General features: G+C 42.1%; 1 protein-coding gene across 1 annotated transcript in view; it reads left to right on the top strand.

Moving 5' to 3' along the window:
• Positions 1-23,386, top strand: part of SCP2 (sterol carrier protein 2) — a 102,516-nt gene that overhangs the window by 27,079 nt on the left and 52,051 nt on the right. The window contains 5 exon segments of the mRNA NM_001082035.1: positions 481-544; positions 4,881-4,967; positions 6,398-6,548; positions 9,251-9,398; positions 13,496-13,603. Of these exon segments, the coding sequence (NP_001075504.1) occupies positions 481-544; positions 4,881-4,967; positions 6,398-6,548; positions 9,251-9,398; positions 13,496-13,603 (558 nt within the window).

Genomic DNA, 23,386 nt, shown 5'->3' with positions numbered 1-23,386 from the left:
AGTGACAGAGAAAAAGAGAGATTTTCCATCTGCTGGTTTACCTCCCAAATGCTCACAACAGCTGGAGCTGAGTCAGGCCAAAGCCAGGAACTTCACCCAGGTCTCCCACATGGGCGGCAAGAACCCAAGTACTTGGGCCATCATTGCTGCCCCTCAGGTGCATTAGCAGGAAGCAGAATGGTTAAGTGGAGGCAGGACTCTAACCCAGGCACTCTGAGCATCCCAAGCAGTGGCTTAACCCACTGTACCACAGTGGTCCAGTGGGACTATTTTTTTTTTTTTATCTCCTGTGCCCATTAGTTGATTCAATTCATTAAATATACTGGGATTTAACTACAAAATCAATGTGGAAGTCTTCAATGCTGATATCTATGCTTGGGAAAATATGGAAGTATTTAGCAGAATACTGAGTGCCATTGCAACATTTGTTAATAAGAAACAGAACATTAACCCACTAAGATATGTTTTCTTTCTCGACAGGAACGAAAATTGAACACTTTGCAAAAATTGGGTGGAAAAACCATAAGCATTCAGTTAATAACCCGTAAGTATTTCAGAGATATAAGATAATAAAAAGTCTGGTTATCTCACTATGTAATATGCATATTTATACTTGAAAATAAAGTACAAGGCCTTGAAGATAGTTATTTTTTCTTAAAAAACTCTTCTTATAAAAATCAAAAGTAAACTTTTGACTACTTTCAGTTCTAGATTTTGGCTTGTTTATATTTAGAATATCACTTAGGCTTAATGACTTTAAAAAGAGTATAAATGAATGGTATTAAAAGATATGATTGATCATGCTTTTTACCTGTAATGATAGAAATTTATTGTGATAATTTTTTTAAAAATATTTTATTTATTTGAAAGAGTTAGAAGAAGAGACAGAGACAGAGATCTTCCATCCACTGGTTCACTCCCCAGATGGCTGAAACATCCAGGGCCAGACTGAAGCCAGGAACCTCTTCCAGATCTTCCATATGGGTAGCAGGGGCCCAACCACTAGAGTTATTTTTCACTGCCTTTTCTAGACCATTAACAGAGAGCTGAATCAGAAGTGGAGCAGCTGGAACATTAACCTGTGCCCACATGAGATGCTGGCATTTCAGGTGCCAGGTTTATCTGCTATACCACAATGCCAGCCCTCTAATGTGATAATTTTAGTTGGAAGTACAGCCACCATTTTAAATCATTCTTCAGAACTTCTCTAATTTTGTTGTGATCAATTAAAACTTTTTTAAAATGCATATTAGTGGCCGGCGCCATGGCTCAATAGGCTAATCCTCCGCCTTGTGGCGCCGGCACACCGGGTTCTAGTCCCGGTCGGGGCGCTGGATTCTGTCCCAGTTGCCCCTCTTCCAGGACAGCTCTCTGCTATGGCCCAGGAGTGCAGTGGAGGATGGCCCAAGTGCTTGGGCCCTGCACCCCATGGGAGACCAGGAGAAGCACCTGGCTCCTGGCTTCGGATCAGCGTGATGCACCGGCCGCGGTGGCCATTGGAGGGTGAACCAACGGCAAAAGGAAGACCTTTCTCTTTGTCTCTCTCTCACTGTCCACTCTACCTGTCAAAAAAATGCATATTAGTAACTGGGATGCATTTTAATTACTTTAGTGTCATTAGCTGTAACTCTTAGCAACATGGTTATTGGGGCTGGCACTGTGGTGTAGCAAGTAAGGCCGCCGCCTGCAGTACCAGCATCCCATATAGGTGCCGGTTCAAGTCCCAGCTGCTCCACTTCCAATCTAGCTCTCTGCTATGGCCTGGGAAAGCAGTGAAAGATGGCCCAGGTCCTTGGGCACTTTCACTTGTGTGGGAGACCCAGAAGAGGTTCCTGGATCCTGGCTTTGGATTGGCACAGCTCCGGCCATTGCAGCCATCTGGGGAGTGAACCAGTGGATGGAAGACCTCTTTCTCTCTGCCTCTGCCTCTGCCTCTGCCTCTCTGTAACTCTGCCATTCAAATAAATAAATAATTTTTTAAAAAAAAGAACAACATTGGCCGGCGCCGCGGCTCACTAGGCTAATCCTCCGCCTAGCGGCGCCGGCACACCAGGTTCTAGTCCCGGTTGGGGCGCCGGATTCTGTCCCAGTTGCCCCTCTTCCAGGCCAGCTCTCTGCTGTGGCCAGGGAGTGCAGTGGAGGATGGCCCAAGTGCTTGGGCCCTGCACCCCATGGGAGACCAGGAAAAGCACCTGGCTCCTGGCTCCTGCCATCGGATCAGCGCGGTGCGCCGGCGGCTGCGGCGGCCATTGGAGGGTGAACCAACGGCAAAGGAAGACCTTTCTCTCTGTCTCTCTCTCTCACTGTCCACTCTGCCTGTCAAAAAAAAAAAAAAAAAAAAAAAAAAAAAAAAAAAAGAACAACATGGTTATTTATATTCTAAAAAAATAAGCTGTGGGTAGGCATTTGGTGTAATGGTTAAGATGCCATTTGCAACACTTTTATCCTATGTTGGAGTACCTGGGATCAAGTCTTGGCTCTGCTCTGGATTCCAGCTTCTGCTGATACATACATCCTGGGAAGCAGCAGGTGAATAGTGCCCACCACCACATGCTAGTTCCTGACTTCCAACTTTGGACTGGCCTGGCCTTAGCTATTGTGGGCATTTGGAGAGTGTACCAGTGGGTGGAAGCTCTGTCTGTGTTTCTCAAAGGAAAAACTAAAATTGGTTTCTACTTTCTCACCTGGTGTAGCAGCTGCCTTCTTTTCTTTCTTTTTTTAATATTTTTATTTATTTATTTAACAGGTAGAGTTATAGACAGTGAGAGGGAAAGACTGAGAGAGAGGTCTTCCATCCACTGGTTTACTCCCCAAATGGCTGCCATGGCCGGAGCTGCGCCGATCTGAAGCCAGGAGCCAGGAGCTTCTTCTGGGTCTCCCACACGAGTGCAGGGGCCCAAGCACTTGGGCCATCTTCTACTGCTTTCCCAGGCTATAGCAGAGAGCTGGATCAGAAGAGAGTAGCTGGGAGTAGAACTGGTGCCCATATGGGATGCTGGCGTTGTAAGCGGAGGATTAACCTACTGCACCACAGCACCAGCCCCAGCTGCCTTCTTTTCTTTGGGCCTCAGTTTTTTTTTTTTTTAAATAAAAAATCTGAAGTAAAATGACATTAAATGCATTATAGATGAATAATATTTGAATCCCTAGTGCTTAGTGTAATACCTAGCTCTCAGCTGTACTTAATGGTTGCTGAATAAAATTCATCCATTGGGAATTGAGTTGATGCCACATAACTGGAACCCGGCAATGACATAATAGTGGCTAGTTTTATTAAATTCCCAGTACATGTCTCTCTGTTAGGCATTTTTATGTGCATTTGCACTTAATCCTCTAGGGACCCTTTAAAATAGATTTTTTTTTTAAGGATATGTTTTCTTTCTTTTAAGATTTATTTGAAAGGCAGAGTTACAAAGAGAGAGAGACAGATCTTCATTTGCTGGTTCACTCTCCAAATGGATGCAATGGCCAGGGCTGGGCCAGACCAAAGCCAGGAGTCAGGTCTCCTATGTGTGTGCAGGGGCTCCTGCATTTGGACTATCTTCTTTTGCTTTCTCAAGTGCATTAGCAGGGAGCTGGATCAATAGTAGAGCAGCTGGGTCTGGAACTGGTGCCCGTATAAGATATCAGCATTGCAGGTGGTGGCTTTACCTGCTGTACCACAATGCCAGACTTATGTTTTCTTGTAAAAAATGTTTTATTTTATTTGAAAGACATGGAGACAGAAAGTGATGGGCAGAGAGAGAAAGCTCTTCCATCCACTGATTCACTTCCCAAATGCCTGCAACATCTAGGGCTGGGCCAGGTGAAGCCAGGAGCCAGGAACTCTATCTGGGTCTCCCACAGTGGGTGACAGGGAAGCTGGAATTGGAAACAGAGCTGGGACTGCAACCCAGGCACTCCAGTGTGAGATGCAGGTGTCCTAAGTGGCTTCTTAACCTCATAGAGAAAACCCCTTCTGGTATCTGGATTTGAAATAGGTCTTGTGTGCTCCCATAGCATGCTGTGTAATATTTCTATCATAGCATTTATAATTTATGGTATTATGCATGTTAGAGTTGTATATTTCTTTGCCAAGGAATTATACAAAGTTCCTTAAAGGTAGAAACTGTGTCTATATCCCTGGAACCTAGCCAGAATGTGGCCCCAATAAGGTGCTTTTTGAAAGTTGTCAGTGATCACAGTTAACTTCAGAAGGGAAGACATGGATACTGATATGTAGATCCAAGTTACATAAGTTTTGTCCTCTAAAAATAAGAATTGCTTATTGATTTCCTCACGAGTTGAAGTTTGCTTGTATAAACTCTCATGATGTCTCTCCCTGCTGCTTTTTTGCCAGAGCTGTTTTGAAGCCATTTGATTATATTGTCGGAGAAGCCAAATAAATTTCTTCTTTTCAGTGATAAGGGGAATGTGTGTTTTTTAAAAATTATTTATTTATTGTTTGAGAGAGAGAGAGAGCTCCCATCCACTGGTTCACTCCTTAAATACCTATAAGGGCTAGGGCTGGCCCAGTATCAAAGCCAAGAACTAGAAACATAATCCAGGTCTCCCACGTGGCTGATAGTAACTCCATTACTTGAGCTGTCACCACAGCCTCCCGGGGTCTGCATTGGGTGGATGCTGGAATTGGGAACTGGTGCCAGGAATTGAACCCAGGTACTTTGATGTGGGGTGAGAGTGTCCTAGCTGCTAGGCCAAATGTCTACCCTGAGTTAGGACTTTTTAACTTAATTTAAATGGCTTATCTTTTTTTTAAAGATTGAAGCTCTTTGGGTTGTGTAAAGAATATTTACATATACTTTTCTCTCTAACTGCACCAGGATATCTTCAACAAAAGTTACAATTGCTGCCTCACATTCTGCAACTTTCTGTTTTAGGTATTCCCAGTTCCAAAAGGAATACAGTTTAGATGAAGTGATGTCATCTAGACCAATTTTTGATTTTTTGACTGTCTTACAGTGCTGGTAAGAAAAACATACTTTTCCATTTGATAGAAGTCACTGCTCCCCCGGGCCTCCCCTCTGTCGTTAAACACTAGACTCTGTTTCTGGGGTGTAGCTTTACAGAGCTCCTGCTGGTGTGGTCCCCACTCTGGGTCACTTCAGTGGAGTGTCCTTACTTCCTGCTGCCTGGATGCAGGTTGTTGTCTTGCTGGGAAAGTGGTATGTTTCACTTCCTTATTTGACTTCTACTTACTTTTGGTTGTTGTGACTTAGGAGAACAGTGGAGTCCAAAGGTTTTTTTCCTCGAGCATTTTATTTTCTCTGCTGTATATGTCTGACACAGGGAATTGTACTTTGTAACAGTACTAAGAGTAAAAGTAAAATGAGGAAAAAATAATAGCTCTAATGATGTTAATAGTTCATCTTACAAATAGCTTGACAATATCTGTCTTAAAAAGATTCAGTTCTGGGGGCTCCTGCTCCAGTGAAGACCTGGATGTGCCCTTGAGATGCTGGCCTGGCTGCTGGTGGACAAGTCTGGCCAGCACTGATTTGTTGTACTCCAAGGGTCCAGCTGAACTCCCAGAAGAATTCTTGTGTTGCCACCTTCCTTCACAATTTATCTAAGAGAAAGCTCTATTTTGAGGAGATCTCAAGAATTTTAAACTAAACCATGGAGTTTCTGGTATCCCCTGTCCTGTCCTTTCCCTGTTTCAAGACTGACTGATTTGGGAGATAACAAAGTTAGAGCTACATTAGGCCTAGGTTAGAATCATGTGTACCAATGTGGGGATAACCTCTTGGACTCACTTCTTAGAAAGTTACCAGAAGGTGCCTTATGCGATTTGTGGAGGCAAATCCAGGACTCTTTACACTAAGAACTATTTAGGTAAGATCCTTAGAGAAAAGCAGTGACTGACAACATTTCAATTATTGCTGGAGTTCAGAATGCAAATACAAATGGGAAGTATATGCAATTAACCCCCCCCCAACTTTTATTTGAAAAACATGTATCAAGAGAGACAGACAGTGAGAGATCTTCCATCCATTGGTTCACTCCCCGAGTGTCCACAATAGGCAGGGCTAGGCCAGTTTGAAGCCAGGATCCCAGAACTCAGTCTTGGTCTCCCACAAGGATAGAAGGGACCCAAGTATTTGAGCCATCATCTGCTGCCTCCCAGGCTGCACATTCATAGGAAGCTGAATTGGAAGCAGTGGAGCCAGGACTCAAGCCAGGCATTCTGATAAAGTTTGTGGGCATCCAGAGTGGTATCTTAGTATGCCAAATGCCTGCCCTGCATCTATAATTTTCAGTTGTAGATAGCAGAAAGCAAGCGGTTATTGGTAGCAAGCATGCTGGGCCTTTCTTCTCATATACAGAGAACCTCTAATCTGAAGTCCTAAGATTCAAGTAACACCATGTGGGAATCATTATTTTTCCTTCTTGGTAGTCCCACTTCAGATGGTGCTGCAGCAGCAATTTTGGCCAGTGAAGAATTTGTGAAGAAGTATGGCTTGCAGTCCAAAGCTGTGGAAATTTTGGCACAAGAGATGGTAACTGATTTTCCAAGCTCATTTGAAGAAAAGAGCATTATTAAAATGGTACGTCTGAGTTTTTTCATTATTACTTTAAAAACTTATTTGAAAGCAAAGAGATAGGGAGGCAGACATGCATGCGTGCACACACACACACACACACACACAGAAGGAGAGAGAATACAAAGGAGTTCCCATCCACTGGTTCACTTCCCAAAAGTCTACAGTGGCAGTCACTGGGCTGGGACCTAGGCTGGGAGCCAGGAACACACTCCAGGTCTCCCACGTGGGTGGCAGGAACCCAATTACTTGAGCCATCATTGCTGCCTTGCAGGGTCTGCATTAGCAGAAAACTGGAATTGGAATCGGAAGTAGAGCTGGGACTTGAACCCAGGCACTCCATTGTGGGTCATGGGTATCTTAATCATTAGGCTAAATATTTCTTACAAGGATTTTGTTTAATTAATAAAACTGAAGGATTACTATTTAAATTCAAGGTGATATTATGTTGTGATCAGCTGCAGAAGTCATTTACTTGCAAATAATTGATTTAGAAATTTAAAAACTATAACTCATTCTTAAGAATCTGTTAAGGGAAAACTACTGATGAGAACAGGTACATCTTATGATGGAGCCAGGAATATGATAACCTTTAACTAACCAGACTTAATATTTAAATTTTTTGAAGATTTATTTATTTGAAAGCGTTAGAGGGAGAGGCAGAGAGAGAGATGTATAGAAAGATATTTCGCATTTGCTTCCCAGATAGCTGCAGTGGCCAGGCCAAAACCAGGAGCCAGGAACTTTATTTGGGTCTCCCATATGGGTGGCAGGGGTCCAAGCCATTAATGGGGAGCTGTATTAGAAGTGGAACAGCTGGGACATGAACTAGCACCCACATGGGATAGCAGCATTACAGGCGATGGCTTTACCCACTATGCCTAAGCGCTGTCCGTTTTTGAGTTGACTTTGTGCAAAACTCCAACGTTCAGAGTTAACGGAAAAATAAGGATATTTTCAGAGCACTTTCCTTCCCTTAGCCTTCAAAAATCCTGATTAAAGACTGAATGCAAAATGGTAAAAGTATGGGTGGTGCATTGTGGTGTGAGTGTTAAGTACCACTTGGGACATTTGCATCTCCTGTTGGTGTGCCAGTTTGAGTTCTGGCTACTCCATTTCCAACTCGGCTTCCTGCTCATGTATTTTGGGAGGCAGCAGGTGATGGCCCAAGTGCTTGGGTCCCTGCCATCCAAGTGGTAGACTTGGATGGGGTTCCTGGCTCCTGGCTCTGGCCTGGCTGTTGGCTGGCATTTGGGGAGTGAACCAGCTGAAAAAAAAAAAAAAGCTCTCTCTTTCTCTCTCTGTTGCTCTGCCTTTCAAGCCAATGAAAATAATAAGCTTATTTTTTTAAAAAAAAAGAAGTAAAAAAATGAGAATTCAGATGTAGAATTAGTTGAATATTTGATGAAGTGTGAATGTGCACACACACACAGCACAATTGTGTGGTAAATTATAGTTTATAAAATGATTTCACAAGAATGCTACACATTTGAAAACATCTTTTTAATTCGCCCAAGATTACAAAGTTAGGTAGTAGCACAGGTATGGTTTAGGCAGGTTTTCTGGTTAGAGTAGATTTTTCTTTGCATCACAGTTTTATTCTTTGAAGAAAAATTGAGTTTACTGTTCTTTTATTAACTAAGACCAAAGAGGTATAAAGAGCATGGAGTTTAGAAAAATAGTTTGAATCCTGTATGATTTTTTTTTAACTTTTATTTAATGAATATAAATTTCCAAAGTACGATTTATGCATTACAATGGCTTCCCCCACATACCGTCCCTCCCACCCACTACCCTCCCCTTTCCCACTCCCTCTCCCCTTCCATTCACATCAAGATTCATTTTCGATTATCTTAATATACAGAAGATCAGCTTAGTATACATTAAGTAAGGATTTCAACAGTTTGCTCTCACACAGAAACATAAAGTGAAAAATAATAGATGATTTTTTTTAAATGATGATGAAATCAGATCAGACCTATTGTCATGTTTAATCCCAGTGAGAGTCAAGTTGGGAGTTGATAATTTCTTTCTTTTTTTTTTTTTTTTTTTTTACAGAGGATCAGTTTAGTATACATTAAGTAAAGATTTCAACAGTTTGCACCCCCATAGAAACACAAAGTGAAATATATTGTTTGAGTACTCGTTATAGCATTAAATCTCAATACACAGCACATTAAGGACAGAGATCCTACATGAGGAGTAAGTGCACAGTGACTCCTGTTGTTGACTTTACCAATTGACACTCCTGTCTATGGCATCAGTAGTCTCCCTATGCTCCAGTCATGAGTTTCCAAGTGAATCCTGTATGATATTTTAAAAAAAGATTATATATTTTTATATAGCAATTCTTCCTTATTTTCCAGTGTGTCTGAGTCATAATGACCTGTTGATAAATCTCTTCAGCCTATTTACCACAACCTACACATTGTGGCTTGAGAGAGTTTTTGAATGATCAGAGGATTTCTAAGTCTATTTTAAATATCTTACTTAAAAATTCTGTCTATTATAGTACAAACTTTATGTATACATTCTTCTTCCTGAATATTATTTTATTTGGACTTCTTTGTAATACAGGATCAAGTGGGATTTCAGTATGCTTGTCAGTTCTCAGAATTAAGGTTATGCATATTTTAATCTCTCTAATTCTGGTTTAAAAGACCCAGTTCTGGTGCCATAAATTCATTTATATATGGTTTTGGTTTTAGGTTGGGTTTGATATGAGTAAAGAAGCTGCCAGAAGATGCTATGAGAAATCTGGCTTGAGACCAAGTGATATTGATGTAATAGAACTTCATGATTGCTTTTCTGCCAACGAACTCCTCACTTATGAAGCACTAGGACTCTGTCCGGAAGGTAATACCTTTGAAGAGGGTAGATTAGCTGTGTAAATTTCCCTGAGAGAGCTCCACTTTAACTATTAAAGAAAAGGAATTCCCTGCCTACCTTTCTCTCCCCATTGGCGCTGCCACATTGTGAAAGGTGAACCTGAGCTATTTCAAGTTATGTTTAAATAAATGCTTAAAGAAAGGCAAATGGAAAAACTAGTGACGACCTGATATTTAAAAAAATTTTATTTGCTTATTTAAAATTTATTTTAGGGGCTTGCTTGCATTGTGGCATAGCAGGTAAAGCTGCTGCCTGCAATGCTGGCATCCCATGTGGGTGCCAGGTCAAATCCCGGCAGCTTCACAAGTCTGATCCAGCTCTCTGCTAATGTGCCTGGGCCTGGGAAAGCAGCAGAAGATAGCCTAAGTGCTTGGGGCCCTGCACCCATTTGGGAGACCTAGATGAAGGTCCTGGCTCCTGGCTTCTGCCTGGTCCAGGCCTGGACATTGTAGCCATCTGAGGGGTAAACCAATGGATGCAAGATTGATCTCTGTCCCTCTCTCTCTCTCTCTGACTTTCAAATAAATATATAAATCTTCAAAAAAAATTATCTTTTTTTTTTTTTTTAACTTTGAAAGTCAGAGAGAGAGAAACAGACAGAAAGAGAGAGATTTCATTCCTCAAATTCCTGCAACAGCTAGGACTAGGTCTGGGCTAGGCTGAAGCCAGGAGCCAGGAAATCATTCCAAGTCTCCGACGTGGGTGCCAGGGACTCAACCACTTAAGTCATCACCTGCTGCCTCCCAGGGTGCACATTTTGCACATTCTCCAGAATATAGTCCAATGTTCCTGTATGGGATGTGGGTATCCCAAACAGCATCATAACCACTAGGCCAAATACCTGCCCCAGGTTTTTCCCGCTCATTTTTAGGGTGTACTGTTTTCCATTACTACCAGCAGTGTGTGAGTTTCAGATGTTTTACATCCTTGCCAACACTTGATATGGTCAGTTTTAAAAACTTTAGCCATACTAAAAATCTTATTTTAGTTTGCACATCTCTGGTAACTAATGATATGGACGGTCTTTTCATTTGCTTGTTGGTAGTTCATTTATCTTGTTTGTTTATTGGGTATTTGTCTTTATTGTATTGTGAAAGCCAATTATTTATAAGTAAGATTAATTTTTATGGTGAGTAATACCTTTATCAATGGAATATCATGTTCTGTAGTCTTTTATTTTTTTAATAAATCTTTTATTTTTTAAAGATTTATTTGAGGGGACCAGTGCAGTGATTTCAATTTCTGAACCCCTTGATTAGAGGGATGGGGTTTCTCTTAGGGGCTTTTTGCCTGTGGTACCCTGTTGCCGTGCTGTTCCAGAACTGTGCTCTATCTTGGGGTACAGCTGCAAAGAGAGAACATAAAAAATTGCTATTGAGAACTCACTTTTGTGAAGTGGCTCCTCCAAATTTTGACTCCCTCTCTGATCCCTGTGTTTCTGTTCACTTTTCAGTCCTCAGGTAGTTTTATTTGTTTATTTAATTTAAAAAAGATTTTATTTATTTATTTGAGAGGCAAAGTTATGGACAGAGAGAGGGAGAGGTAGAAAGGTATTCCATCTGCTGGTTCACTTCTCAAATGGAGGTGGGCCAATCTGAAGTCAAGAGCCAGGAGCTTCTTCTGGGCCTCCCATATGGGTGCAGGGGCCCAAGCACTTCGGCCATCTTCTACTGCCTTCCTAGGCCTTAGCAGAGAGCTGAATAGGAAGAGGAACAGCTGGGACATGAATTAGCACCCACAGGGGATGCTGGCACTGCAGGTGGAGGCTTAGCCTACTATGCCACATCATTGGCCCATTTATTTAATTTTATCTAGTGTTTTCAGTTGTACTCAGTGGGAAAGATGGACTGTTGTGAATATGTCCTGCCTTAGCAGAACTAGAACTCGGTCTCGAGGTTAAATATGATGATGCCTTTGAGATTTATATCTCCAGCTTGAATACTTTCCTAATCTCTAGACTTACATGTCCAGCTGCCTACTTTTCAAGATTTTTTTTTTAATGTCTCGTAAACATCTTAAACCTAAGTTCAAAATTAAACTCCATATATTATTATCCACCCAAAATTATGGGCCTGCCTCCTGGCAGATTCTAAGAAAATCACTAGAAGGAGTTTTCACCCAAAGAAATTTATTTGCAGCAAGTATGGGGACCACAGGGAATAGTTTACAACACAACTCACTGTTGTGGGTCATCTGGGGAGTGAGCTAGTGGATAGAAGATCTCTCTATTTATTTCCCCCTCTCTCCATAACTCTGGCTTTCAAATAAACTAAAATACTTTTCTTTTGAGGAAAAGGGAAAGTTCTTGTCCTCACATATGGGGCAGGAACAAGTCTGCTCTGGTGCAGGTCAGAAACACGCACCAACAGAGGCTGCATGTTGTGGTTATAACGCTTCAGCTCCTCCTGGGGCAGAGATCTTAGTACTAAAATGAAAAAGGGTGGGGCCCGCGCTGTGGCTGCAGCGCCAGTATCCCATATGGGCTCCAGGCTCAGGTTCAAGTCCTGGCTGCTCTACTTCTGGTCCAGCTCCATGCTAATGGCCTGAGATAGCAGTGGAAGATGGCCCAAATACTTGGGCTGGTGCACCCGTGTGGGAGACCTGGAAGAAGCTCCTGGCTCCTGGCTTCAGATTGGCTCAGCTCTGGCCATTGTGGCCATTTGGGGAGTGAACCAGTGAATGGAAAACCTCGCTCTCTCAGTCTCTACCTCTCTCTGTAACTGTCTTTCAAATAAAAAAAAAAATTAAAAAAAAAAAGAAATCTTAAAAAAGAAATCTCAAGCCGCACACGTCCTTTTCAGTTCTTTTTTGGAAAGATTTAGTTACTTATTGGAGAGGCAGAGTTAGAGAGAGAGAGGGAGATACAGAAAGATCTTCTATTCACTGGTTCACTCCCCAGATGGTTGCAATGGTCAAGGCAGAGCCAGACTAAAACCAGGAGCTTGGAGCTTCATCTGGGTCTCTGACATAGGTTGCGGGGTCTCAGACACCTGGGCCATCTTCCACTGCCTTTCCCAGGCCATTAGCAGGGAGTTGGATCACAAGTGGAGCAGGGGGCCGGCGCCGTGGCTCACTTGGTTAATCCTCTGCCTGCGGCGCTGGCATCCCTTATGGGTGCTGGGTTCTAGTCCGGTTGCTCCTCTTCCAGTTCAGCTCTCTGCTGTGGCCCGGGAAGGCAGTGGAAGATGGCCCAGGTGCTTGGGCGCCTGCACCTGTGTCAGAGACCAGGAAGAAGCACCTGGCTCCTGGCTTCGGATTGGCGGCCATTTTGGGGGGTGAACTAACGGAGGGAAGACCTTTCTGTCTGTCTCTCTCACTGTCTAACTCCATCTGTCAAATAAATTAAAAAAAAAAAAAAAAAAAAAAAAAAAAAAGTGGAGCAGCTGGGATATAAATGGGCGCCTGTGTGGGATGCTGGAGTCGCAGGTGGCGGCTTTACCTGTTGTGCCACAATGCTGGCCCCCCCATTTCAGTTCTTCTGGCTCTCTGAATCTCTTACATTTGGGGCAGTTTTGGAAGCCAGAGAGCTCTTAGGAACTAATAGGAAATGTGTTTCATATAGGAACTGTTCTGAAAAGATTAGCCTTTATTACTCAATATTTACTACTTAGATTTTAGAAGTGCTTATAGTAAGTTATTGGTAGCTTGACCTATTAAGAAATAATTACTCTGAGGCAGGCTTTTGGTCTAGCAGTTAAGATACATGTTGGAGTATCTGGGTTTAATGCCTGGCTGTGGCTCCTGACTCCAATTTCTTGCTATGCAGACTCTAGGAGGCAGTGGTGATGGTTCAGGTGATTGGGTTCCTGCCACCTATGTGGGAGATATGGATTGCATTTCCAGCTCCCAGTAGTGGCCCAGGCCCAGCCCAGCCCTAGCTCTTGAAGGCATTTTGGAAGTGAACTAGCAAATGGGAGCTCTCTCTGTCTTTCTGCTTCTCAAATAAATAAGTAAATAGTAATGAAAAAGAAATGTTTACTCCAAGACATACCTGGCTATGTGGAAAGTAAAAAAAAATTTGCTCCAATGTTATTTTTAACATTTTTGAACATTTTGTTTTGTAGGACAAGGTGGAGCACTGGTTGACAGAGGAGATAATACTTACGGAGGAAAGTGGGTCATAAACCCTAGTGGTGGATTGATTTCAAAGGGACACCCCCTGGGAGCTACAGGTAATATCTTCACAGATTTCTAATTTTTGTAATCATTTTTGCCATAGTGTGAACTAGTCATTAATTAAATGAAAGATTGTTTTCTTGATATAGAACAATCCCTAAAACCAGTTGGCTGAGTTGCTGTATAACCTCCAGAGCTAGGTCGGCTCACCCATCTCAGAGAAAACCAGTCACATCAGATTGGTGGAAGAAAGGAGGTGCTGCTGGGCAGCTCTCCCTTAATTCCTGGGCTCCCCAAGGGGTTAGGGAGGAGGTTCCTACAGATTGAAGTTGGGGCTTGCGAGGTGCATGTTCAGCCCACGCCCTAGTTCCTTGGTCTGCAGTGCTCATGGCTGCCTTTGATTGGTCAGCCATACCATGTTCTTTATGATGGAAAAGTGGCCTTCATTCAGTCTGGGGGATACATCCAGATGGTAATTACTTTTGGCCTTGGGCCTCGAATTCTCCTGAACAGAAACCCCTTGAGATAATACCCACCATCAAGATGTTAATTATTGTAGAAGCAAATAGTCTCATGAGTCTCATGATAGCTGCACCACATTTAATTTTTAAAGCAGATTTATTTATTTATTTGAAAGGCAGAAAGAAAGAAAGAGCCAACTTCCATCTGTTGGTTTACTCCCCAAATGGCTGCAACAGCTGGGGCTGGACCAGGCTGAAGTCAGGAGCTAGGAATCCAACCAGGTCTCCCATATGGGTAGGGTACAGGGGCCCCCGTGCTTGGCCATCTGCTGCTGCTTTCTTAGGCACTTTAGCTGGCAGCTGGTTCTGAAGTGGAGCAGCTGGGACTTGAACTGGTGCTCCGTGTGGGATGCTGGCATCACAAACAGTGGCTTAACCCTGCTGCACCGCAACACTGACCCCAGTAAGTTAATTTTAGTAAGAGGTTGCTTTGCAAAAATCAAAAAATAGGGAAAGGACACCTTAAGCTAGGTGAGGGAGGTGGGGTGGCTGGGATGTGGTGGTATCCAGTTTCTGCATTAAAGTGCTGTTTGGGGTTTGGTTTCATTCTTTATAAACTTGGTAGCTAGCTTTAAGTGATTGTTTGGCTGCAGTGTTTTGATTTTCTTTTAATTACAGTGCCCTTAATAATCTAGATTAATTGATGAGAATTTGAGTTAATTAAATTCAACAATATATATTTTAAAAAAGTTTGATTATCCTCAGATAGTTATATGACTCAACTAACAGAATGTTTCCAAATTGAGATCTTGCTAGGCCTGCAGAATCATTTCAAATGAGTACATTATTTATGTGTGGTTGTATGTGTGGTGTTACATGGAAATTATTTTCTCTTGAGACAATGGGACTAGAAGTTATGAAATAAGAATTTTATGATGGCTTTGCTATTGGCTGACTATGTGAATTTTTATCAAATAACCAACTAATCATTTTGACTCTTACAATTAAGCTAATTTTAAAATGATAAACTTATCTAATGCCGTTTTCTAAAATAACTTTTAGCACAGAAGTAGCATGGTTTGTTTCTGGAGATAGGTGGGTTTGTGCTTTTTCCATATTGTTTTATTATATTATTATTATTTTATTATATTATTAATTTAGTAATTTTATAAATTTTCACAAATTCCAGAATAGGGAAGTTAGAATTAATAGCGTTAAGTATATTCATTATAGTACTTAACCTTGGCTTATTTATCAAATTGAGTAAGCTAATACTGTAGTAAATAGTGGGGGAGAGAGAGAGAAAAGAGAGAACGGGTGCCTGGAGGTAGGTGGACAGAGGTAGTTGATTGTGGGCATCTTGGCCACTGGCTGGGCTTTTTCCGGCTGCTTGTCTCTATGTGTGTAAGAATTCAAGGAGAAGGCATGAAGGTATACAGGGAAGCTGGATTTATTGAAAGGGATAGTACACACTTGGAGGTGAGTGAGAGCAAATCTCTTCCCTGGGAAGGAAGGGCTGCTGCCCCAACCAAAGCTGGGATTGTCCTTTTGTGGTGTAGGGGCTGGTACCCCAACTGAGTGTTCCAATGGGTAGAGTTTTGGTGGGGCTTTAGTATTGCTGACTTCTGTGCCCCCTTTTTGGGAATCTTGAAAGTGTTATGGCATCTCATACATGTGGGAAATGAGGCTCAGGTGCATGCTGGGGAATGGGTGTGCTGAGCCTGGGGTCATGTTGGATCATCATGATGGAGGTGGGGTTTGGGTGGTGCAGGACTGGATGCAGATACTGCTGACAGTCTCAGCTTCTGTTCACTGTCTCTTTCTTTTTATTTCTTCTTTGGTTCTTTTCTTCTTTTTATGCCATTAAAAGTTAATTGGACATTTGTTAGTATTTTATTTTCTTACTTCTGTTGAATTACTTCTTTTTAAAAAAATTTAGTGATTGCTGTAGGATTTACAGCGTACCCATAACTTATCATGTTCTACCTTCAGTAGGGTTGCATTTCTTCACATGTACTACAAACGTATCTCCATTTACCCGTCGTTTCCTCTGTGTTGCTGTTGTTATCTATTTACTTCTGAATGTGTTTTAAACCCCACAGTGTACCATTATTATTATTATTGTTATTATTTAAAGATTTATTTATTTATTTGAAAGGCAGAGTTAAAGAGAGTGAGAATGAGAGGCAGAGAGAGAAAGAGATGTTTTCCATCCGCTGGTTCACTCCCCAGTTGGTCACAATGGCCGGAGCTGCACTGATCTGGAGCCAGGAGCTTCCTCTGGATCTGCCACACTGGTGCAGGGGCCTAAGTACTTGGGCCATCTTCTGCTGCTTTCCCAGGCCATGGCAGAGAGCTGTATCGGAAGTGGAGCAGCCAGGACTTGAACTGGCACCCATATAGGATGCTGGCACTACAGGTGGCGACTTTACCTGCTACACCACAGTGCCGGCCCCGTACCATTATTACTACTGCTTCAATCTAGTGTCTTTCAAACAAATCTAAAAATGAGAAGAATGAGAGGGATGAAGTGATAAAATAACAATATTGCAAAATCTTCTCCTTCATACAAACATCAACACTGGCCAAAACTGTCAAGTTCAGCTTTCTCATAACTTCATAAATTAACCAAACACATCACTCTGGGCAGTATATATTTAGAACAACAGTGACAGAGACTGAGTCACTGTGTGATAGCAAGCTGTGGGGCACGTCCATGTGCTTTAATGCCACCCCCCTTATCCCCAGCTCCATGGCAGCCTATAATGCTGGTGAAAATGAGCAGCCTGGCTGGCACTGATGGAGTTAAAATGAGGAGGGAGGTTTGTGCAGAGTCCCATCCTGGAGAACTGCCATTATTTGACCTGTCTGGCAGTTGGCTGTTGAACCCCACTTTATTTAAGCTGACTGTAAATACATGCAGAAGCGTTGTCAAGACAGTGACAACTGTTTTAACAGTGTAGCTACTTGAGGTGCCAACTGGGGTCAACAACAAATTAAACAAAAACCTTAAAAGAAAAAGCTGGGGAATGAGATGTCTATCTGAACATATCTGAAGTCTTGGGAATCTAGAAGGCCAAGGGCATTAAGGCTATGCACATGGCCAGGGCTGTGTGCATATTCAGGAAAGACCTTGGAAGGTCCTAAGCCCTCATCTCTGACTGGCATTGGGACTTTGCACAAGCAGATGTAAAAACTAAGGCAGAATTTCCCACTGCCTGGTTGAATACTCCAGTGCATGTGCACGCGTGCCCACACACACACACACACACACACAGAGCAGAGACAATGGCATGTCATAGTTTCAGGCATTTAAGGGAATCTCTATCTAGTCGGTCGCTAACCACCAAGCTAAGTGAGAAGAAAACTCAGTGGCTGTATGTGACAAAAGAACACTGACTTTACATAATTAGTTCAGGAAGTTCACCAAATAAACAATAAACAGCAAAAATATCAAACTCTGGGAAAAGGAGAGAATTTGATTTTTATAGTAGCCATGAATACCATGGGGTATTCAGAAAAAAAAAAAAAAGCCTCCCTTGAGACATGCACAGAAATGAGAAAGCACAGGCAGCACACAGGGAAAGAAGCAGTCAATAGGACTATCGCCAAGAAAGCCAAAATATGGAACCTATTAGACAAAGACTTTTTTTTTTTTTTTGGCAGGCAGAGTGGATAGTGAGAGAGAGAGAGACAGAGAGAAAGGTCTTCCTTTGCCGTTGGTTCACCCTCATCAGCACCGCGCTGATCCGATGGCAGGAGCCAGGTACTTCTCCTGGTCTCCCATGGGGTGCAGGGCCCAAGCACTTGGGCCATCCTCCACTGCATTCCCTGGCCACAGCAGAGAGCTGGCCTGGAAGAGGGGCAACCGGGACAGAATCCGGTGCCCTGACCGGGACTAGAACCCGGTGTGCCGGCGCCGCAAGGCGGAGGATTAGCCTAGTGAGCCGCTGCGCCAGCCTAGACAAAGACTTTTTTAAAAATTAGATTTATTTATTTATTTGAAGAACTAAAGAGAATAGGGAGAAACAAAGAGAGAGAGAGAGAGATGTTCTGTCTCCTAGTTCACTCCCCAGACGCCTGCAAAGGCCAGCACTGAGCCAGGCCGAAGCCAGGAGCTTTAACCAGTCTCCCATGTGGGTGGCAGAGGTCCAGACATTTGGGCCATCTTCTGCTGCTTTTTCCAGGCCATTAGTAGGGAGCTGGATTGGAACTGGAGCAACTGGGACATGAACCCTCACCCATATGGGATGCTGCCATCACCGGTGGCAACTTAACTTGCTATGTCACAATATAACTCCGTAGACAAAGACTAAATCAGTTATTTTAAGTGTGTTCAAAGAACTAAAGGAAACATAAAGAACTAAAGGAATGTATACAAACACTGTTTCACCAAAATAGAGAATAATAACAAATCTAAGTCAAAGAAAAGAACTAAATAGGAATTCTGGTATTGAAAAGAAATCCAACACAAAGATCAAGGAAGGATAAGCCCCTAGGTTTTAGTGGGCATCAGAATTCAAAGGTGTACTGCAGATGAAGAGAAAGAGCTATTTAACAGTAATCAGGGACAGGTGTGGTGGTGCAGCAGGTTAAACTGCCATTTGGGACACCCACACCCCATTTTGGAATGCCAGTATGAGTCCTGGCTGCTCTGCTTCTGATTCAGCTTCCTGCTAATGCACACCATGGGAGGCAACGGTGATGGCTCAGGCACTTGGGTTCTTGCCACTTACATGGGAGACCTGGGTGGAGTTCCTGGCTTTGGCCTGGCCTAGCCCTGGCTGTTGTGGACATTTGGAGAATGAACCAGCAAGTGGAAGCTTGCTCTCCCTCTTTTCTTCCCTCCTCCTCCTCTCTCTTGTTCTTTCAAATAAATAAAAATAATTTAACATTTTTTAAAGAAGCAAAGAATAATTAGAGAAATGGTCGATTAAGCCAGGGGAGGAGAGTTTCACACCTAGGAGGTCCTGTCAGAAGATGTCCTTTGGATTTGGCTGTTAGAGAGTCACTGGCCATCTGCAGAAATTTTGAGGAAATGTTTTGCACAGAAGCACTTGGATTCAGAAAGACTTGGAAGTGAGAAAGTGGCAACTACAGCATAGATGTATGTTTAGGAACAGGGGCTGTGAATGCACAGGGACACAGGGAGGAGTCCAGGAATTGTAGGTGTGTGCTCTGTACAAATGAATTCTCCGGTTTGATCCTAGCCTCTTCAGCTCTTCTCAGTGTCATAGCTCAGCTAACTCATCTTAGTTTTCTTATCTACAAAATGAGAATAAAGTGTAAACCTGCCGTGTAAGGTTGATCTGTGGATAAATGAGGAAATGTGTGTATGTAAAATATACAGCAAAGTCCCCCAGAGAGAGCAGCACAGTAATTCCTATCATTCTCTTCCCACCATTTCTGCAAATGAAGCGACAATGGATGTGTTTCATTGTTTTTTTTTGTGAGAGTTATTTTTTATTTTTTATTTTGGGCCAGGAATAAAGGTCTTGTTTGTATCACAGTATGAGAAATAATTTATAACCATTTTTTGGGAAAAGAACATTCCTTAATTTGTAAAGAAGAAAATTTTCCTTCTAGTATGACAGCCCCGAGGCATCCTAGTTCTGTGTAATTATCATGCCCAGTACCATGCAAAAATTATTTTTAAACAATTTTCTGCTTTGCTCAATAGACTAAATTGTTTCCTTTATCCCTCAAAAGAATTAGGTCATACTTCAGTGTTGATTTTGTTGCTAATGGGACATGGAGAAGACAGAATGGTAATAAATATTTCTGTGGTATAATCACTGAACTATATAGAGTGTGTGAGAGGCTGTGGTTTAAATTCTCCAGACAGCTGGCCATTCATGTAGGAAACCTCTGTTTGGCATTGGGTAATTATAACATTATTTAGTTGTTTTTATTGACATAAAACTTGTCTCCTTTGAAATAGTGTGTTTGTATTACAATATACTTGTCTGACATTCTGTAATACTTTTGTTCTGACAACCACTGAAATACTCAAAAATTATGCTCCGTAGTAGTAAGATGATTTTTCATATCCATATTCTTTCTTAAAATTGAGTTGTGGTTTTCATACAATAAAATGTGGAGTTCTCACAGAAACAGATGTTTACAGCAGCATTACTTATAGTAGTTTAAATGTGGAAACAGCCCATATGTCTGTCAGCCGAGGAGTGGTCTGTCTGTGCTATGGAGAATCTTTGGCCATGAGGGAAATGCAGACCTGAAGGCTGCTGCATAGATGAGCCTGAAAACATTTTGCAGAGTGAAGGAAAGCGACCACAGAGGACCACACAGGATTGCAGGACTCAGTGTTTTTTGAAACAGTCAGGATAGGCAAATTCAGAGACAGGAAAGAGGTTAGGACTGGGGGCAAAGGCTTATAGTGATGAGTGTGGAGCTTCTTTTTAAGGGGATACAAGTGTTCTAGAATTGATTCTGATGATAGTTGAACATATCTGTGAATATAACCGTCAAATTAGAGTATTTAAATAGATAATTGTGTTTTACAATTCTAGGTATCCATGTAACTATCAGCCAAAACAACATAGAGAACATTTCCATCACTCCAAAAATTTCCATCCTACTTCCAGTCAATCCATGGCTTTCCCTAAATTTTCTCCCCCACATTCCACCACTAGCAGGCTAAGACTTTTGATGCTTGCCACTGTAGATTAGTTTTACTAATCCCAGGGGTTCATATAAATGGGACCACCCAGTGAGTATGTATTCTCTGTTGTGTCTGGCTTCTTTCACTCAGCAGATGTAAGATTCATCCATGGTTGGCACCGCGGCTCACTAGGCTAATCCTCCGCCTTGCGGTGCCGGCACACCGGGTTCTAGTCCCGGTCGGGGCGCTGGATTCTGTCCCGGTTGCCCCTCTTCCAGGCCAGCTCTCTGCTATGGCCAGGGAGTGCAGTGGAGGCTGGCCCAAGTGCTTGGGCCCTGCACCCCATGGGAGACCAGGAGAAGCATCTGGCTCCTGCCTTCGGATCAGCCGCAGCGGCCATTGGAGGGTGAACCAACGGAAAAAGGAAGACCTTTCTCTCTGTCTCTCTCTCTCTCACTGTCCACTCTGCCTGTCAAAACAAACAAACAAACAAACAAAAAACAAAAAACAAAAAGATTCATCCATGGTTTTTTTGTATCAGTGATTCATTCTTTTTTATTACTAAAGGTGAACCAATGTTGAAATATGCCAGTTTGTTCATCCATTTTTCTGTTGATAGATATTTGAGTTGTTACCTGTTTAGGGGCTGTTATGAATAAGGCTGTTAGAAATGTTTTTGTACAAGCATTATCTGTAAACACAGATTTTTGTTTCTGTTGGGTTAATAACTGAAAGTGGAATTGCTGGGTTGTAGGACATATGTATTTTTAGCTTTGTATGAAACTTCCGAGTAGTTCTCCAAAAGGTTGTCCTATGCTTTTTTTTTTTTTTTTTTTTTTTTTTTTGTCAGGCGGAGTGGACAGTGAGAGAGAGAGAGAGAGAGACAGAGAGAAAGGTCTTCCTTTTGCTGTTGGTTTACCCTCCTATGGCCGCCGCGGCCGGTGGGCGCTTGGAAGAGGGGCAACCAGGACAGAATCCGGCACCCTGACCAGGACTAGAACCCGGTGTGCCGGTGCCGCAAAGCGGAGGATTAGCCTAGTGAGCCACAGCGCCGGCCTGTCCTGTGCTTTTTAATATGATAGCTGGGTGGCAAATTTTAGCATTAAACAGGGTTTCTGTTCCTCCTTACCCTTAATTTTATTTCTCAGTCAACAATTGTTAATATTTATTTTGTATTTTTCAAAATTATTTTACTTCTACAAATACATATTTGTGTAACTATGTGTGTTAATAAGTATGTATGTGTGTATGTATATATATATTGCATGGTAGACTGCTTTTTTCACTTCTATTTTAAAAAATCTGTATTATCAGTTACATACATTCTTTATTCTTCTCAATTCCTACATAGTGTTCTCCTTGTGAGAAATTTACTTAGTTACTTACAGATGGTTAAATAGATTATCAACTTTGTTATTACAAACAATGCTGCCATAAGCATCCTTATGTCTTTTCATATTTTTTCAGTCATAGCCATGGGATAAATTCTAAATTGGACTCACTATATCCAAGGGTGGTATGTATTTGAAAATGGGTAGAGATTGTGAAGTTTTCTTCAAAAAGCATTATATCAGTGTATGTTCCTAACAACAGGGTAAGAGAGTACTTTTTTCCCCCAATTTTGTCAACATTGGATTTTTTTGTTGTTATCAAATGTTAACAGTTTTGCCAGTATTGGCACATCATTCCTTTCTCTCCCTTGGATACTGAAAGGCTAACCCAAAACATCCCAGCAAGATAGAATTATTCTGTTTTTAAGTCTTCAAAGGGAGACATACATCTGCAGTATTGTTTGATAACCCTTTCCAGTATTAGAGTCCGCACTGTTGGTGAATTTTTCCTTCTGTCATTGGTGGTCTTTTTTTTTTTTTTTTTTTTTAAGATTTATTTATTTATTTGAAAGGTAGAGTAACAAAGGGACAAAGGCAGAGGCAGAGAGAGAACTAGTGGATGGAAGACCTCTCCTAATGGCCACTGCAGCTGGAGCTGTGCCCATCCGAAACCAGGAGCCAGGAGCTTCTTCTGGGTCTCCCACGTGGGTGCAGGGGCCCAAGCACTTGGGCCATCTTCTACTGCTTTCCCAGGCCACAGCAGAGAGCTGGGTCAGAGTGGAGCAGCTGAATCTCCTTCTGGTGCCCATATGGGATGCCGGCACTGCAGGCGGCGGCTTTATCTGCTACACCGCAGCGTTGGCCCTTGTCATTGGTCTTTGAGGAATCATTTAGTGATGGGATAGCATTTTCAGGGAAAATCTTACAAATCTTGATGACTTGAGTGGTAATCTGAATAGAGATGAGGAATTATTGAAGAATAAATGTTTACTTGCTGCACATTGAGGATTTGGATGTATTTCAAGTGAATCTGACACGTGGACATTAGCCCAAGTTCCGCCCAAGAAAGAGTTCAGACTCCTGGAAAATATATCAAAATGACAGCTTTGAGTAGTTTAAGTATTTTTTCCCTGGTTACTTGGATAACAAACTGCAATAAGATTCTAAGAAAATCAGAAAACAGCCAAGTAAGTGCTTTCAAAACATGCTAAGACTGAGTGTGATGTTTCTCTCCTGCGATGGTATTGCTGTAATTCTAAGATAGGGCTGCATTGGTTGGAACTCAGTGTTAGAGAATCGGCTTTAAAACTAAAGCTCCGTACTGTTGGTTTCTGATTTTAATTTGTTCAGATCTTGGTGCGAAAGAATTTATAGTTGATATAGCAATACCTGTAATAGAAGAAAAACATGGGTTTAAGCATTTGA

The sequence above is a fragment of the Oryctolagus cuniculus genome, chromosome 7 (assembly GCF_051225735.1).
Source record: "Oryctolagus cuniculus isolate XC-2025 breed Fujian yellow rabbit chromosome 7, ASM5122573v1, whole genome shotgun sequence".
In the NCBI taxonomy this organism is placed as follows: domain Eukaryota; kingdom Metazoa; phylum Chordata; class Mammalia; order Lagomorpha; family Leporidae; genus Oryctolagus; species Oryctolagus cuniculus.
The sequence above is the reverse complement of the archived record's forward strand: the minus strand, read 5'-3'. Positions and strand labels throughout refer to the sequence as shown.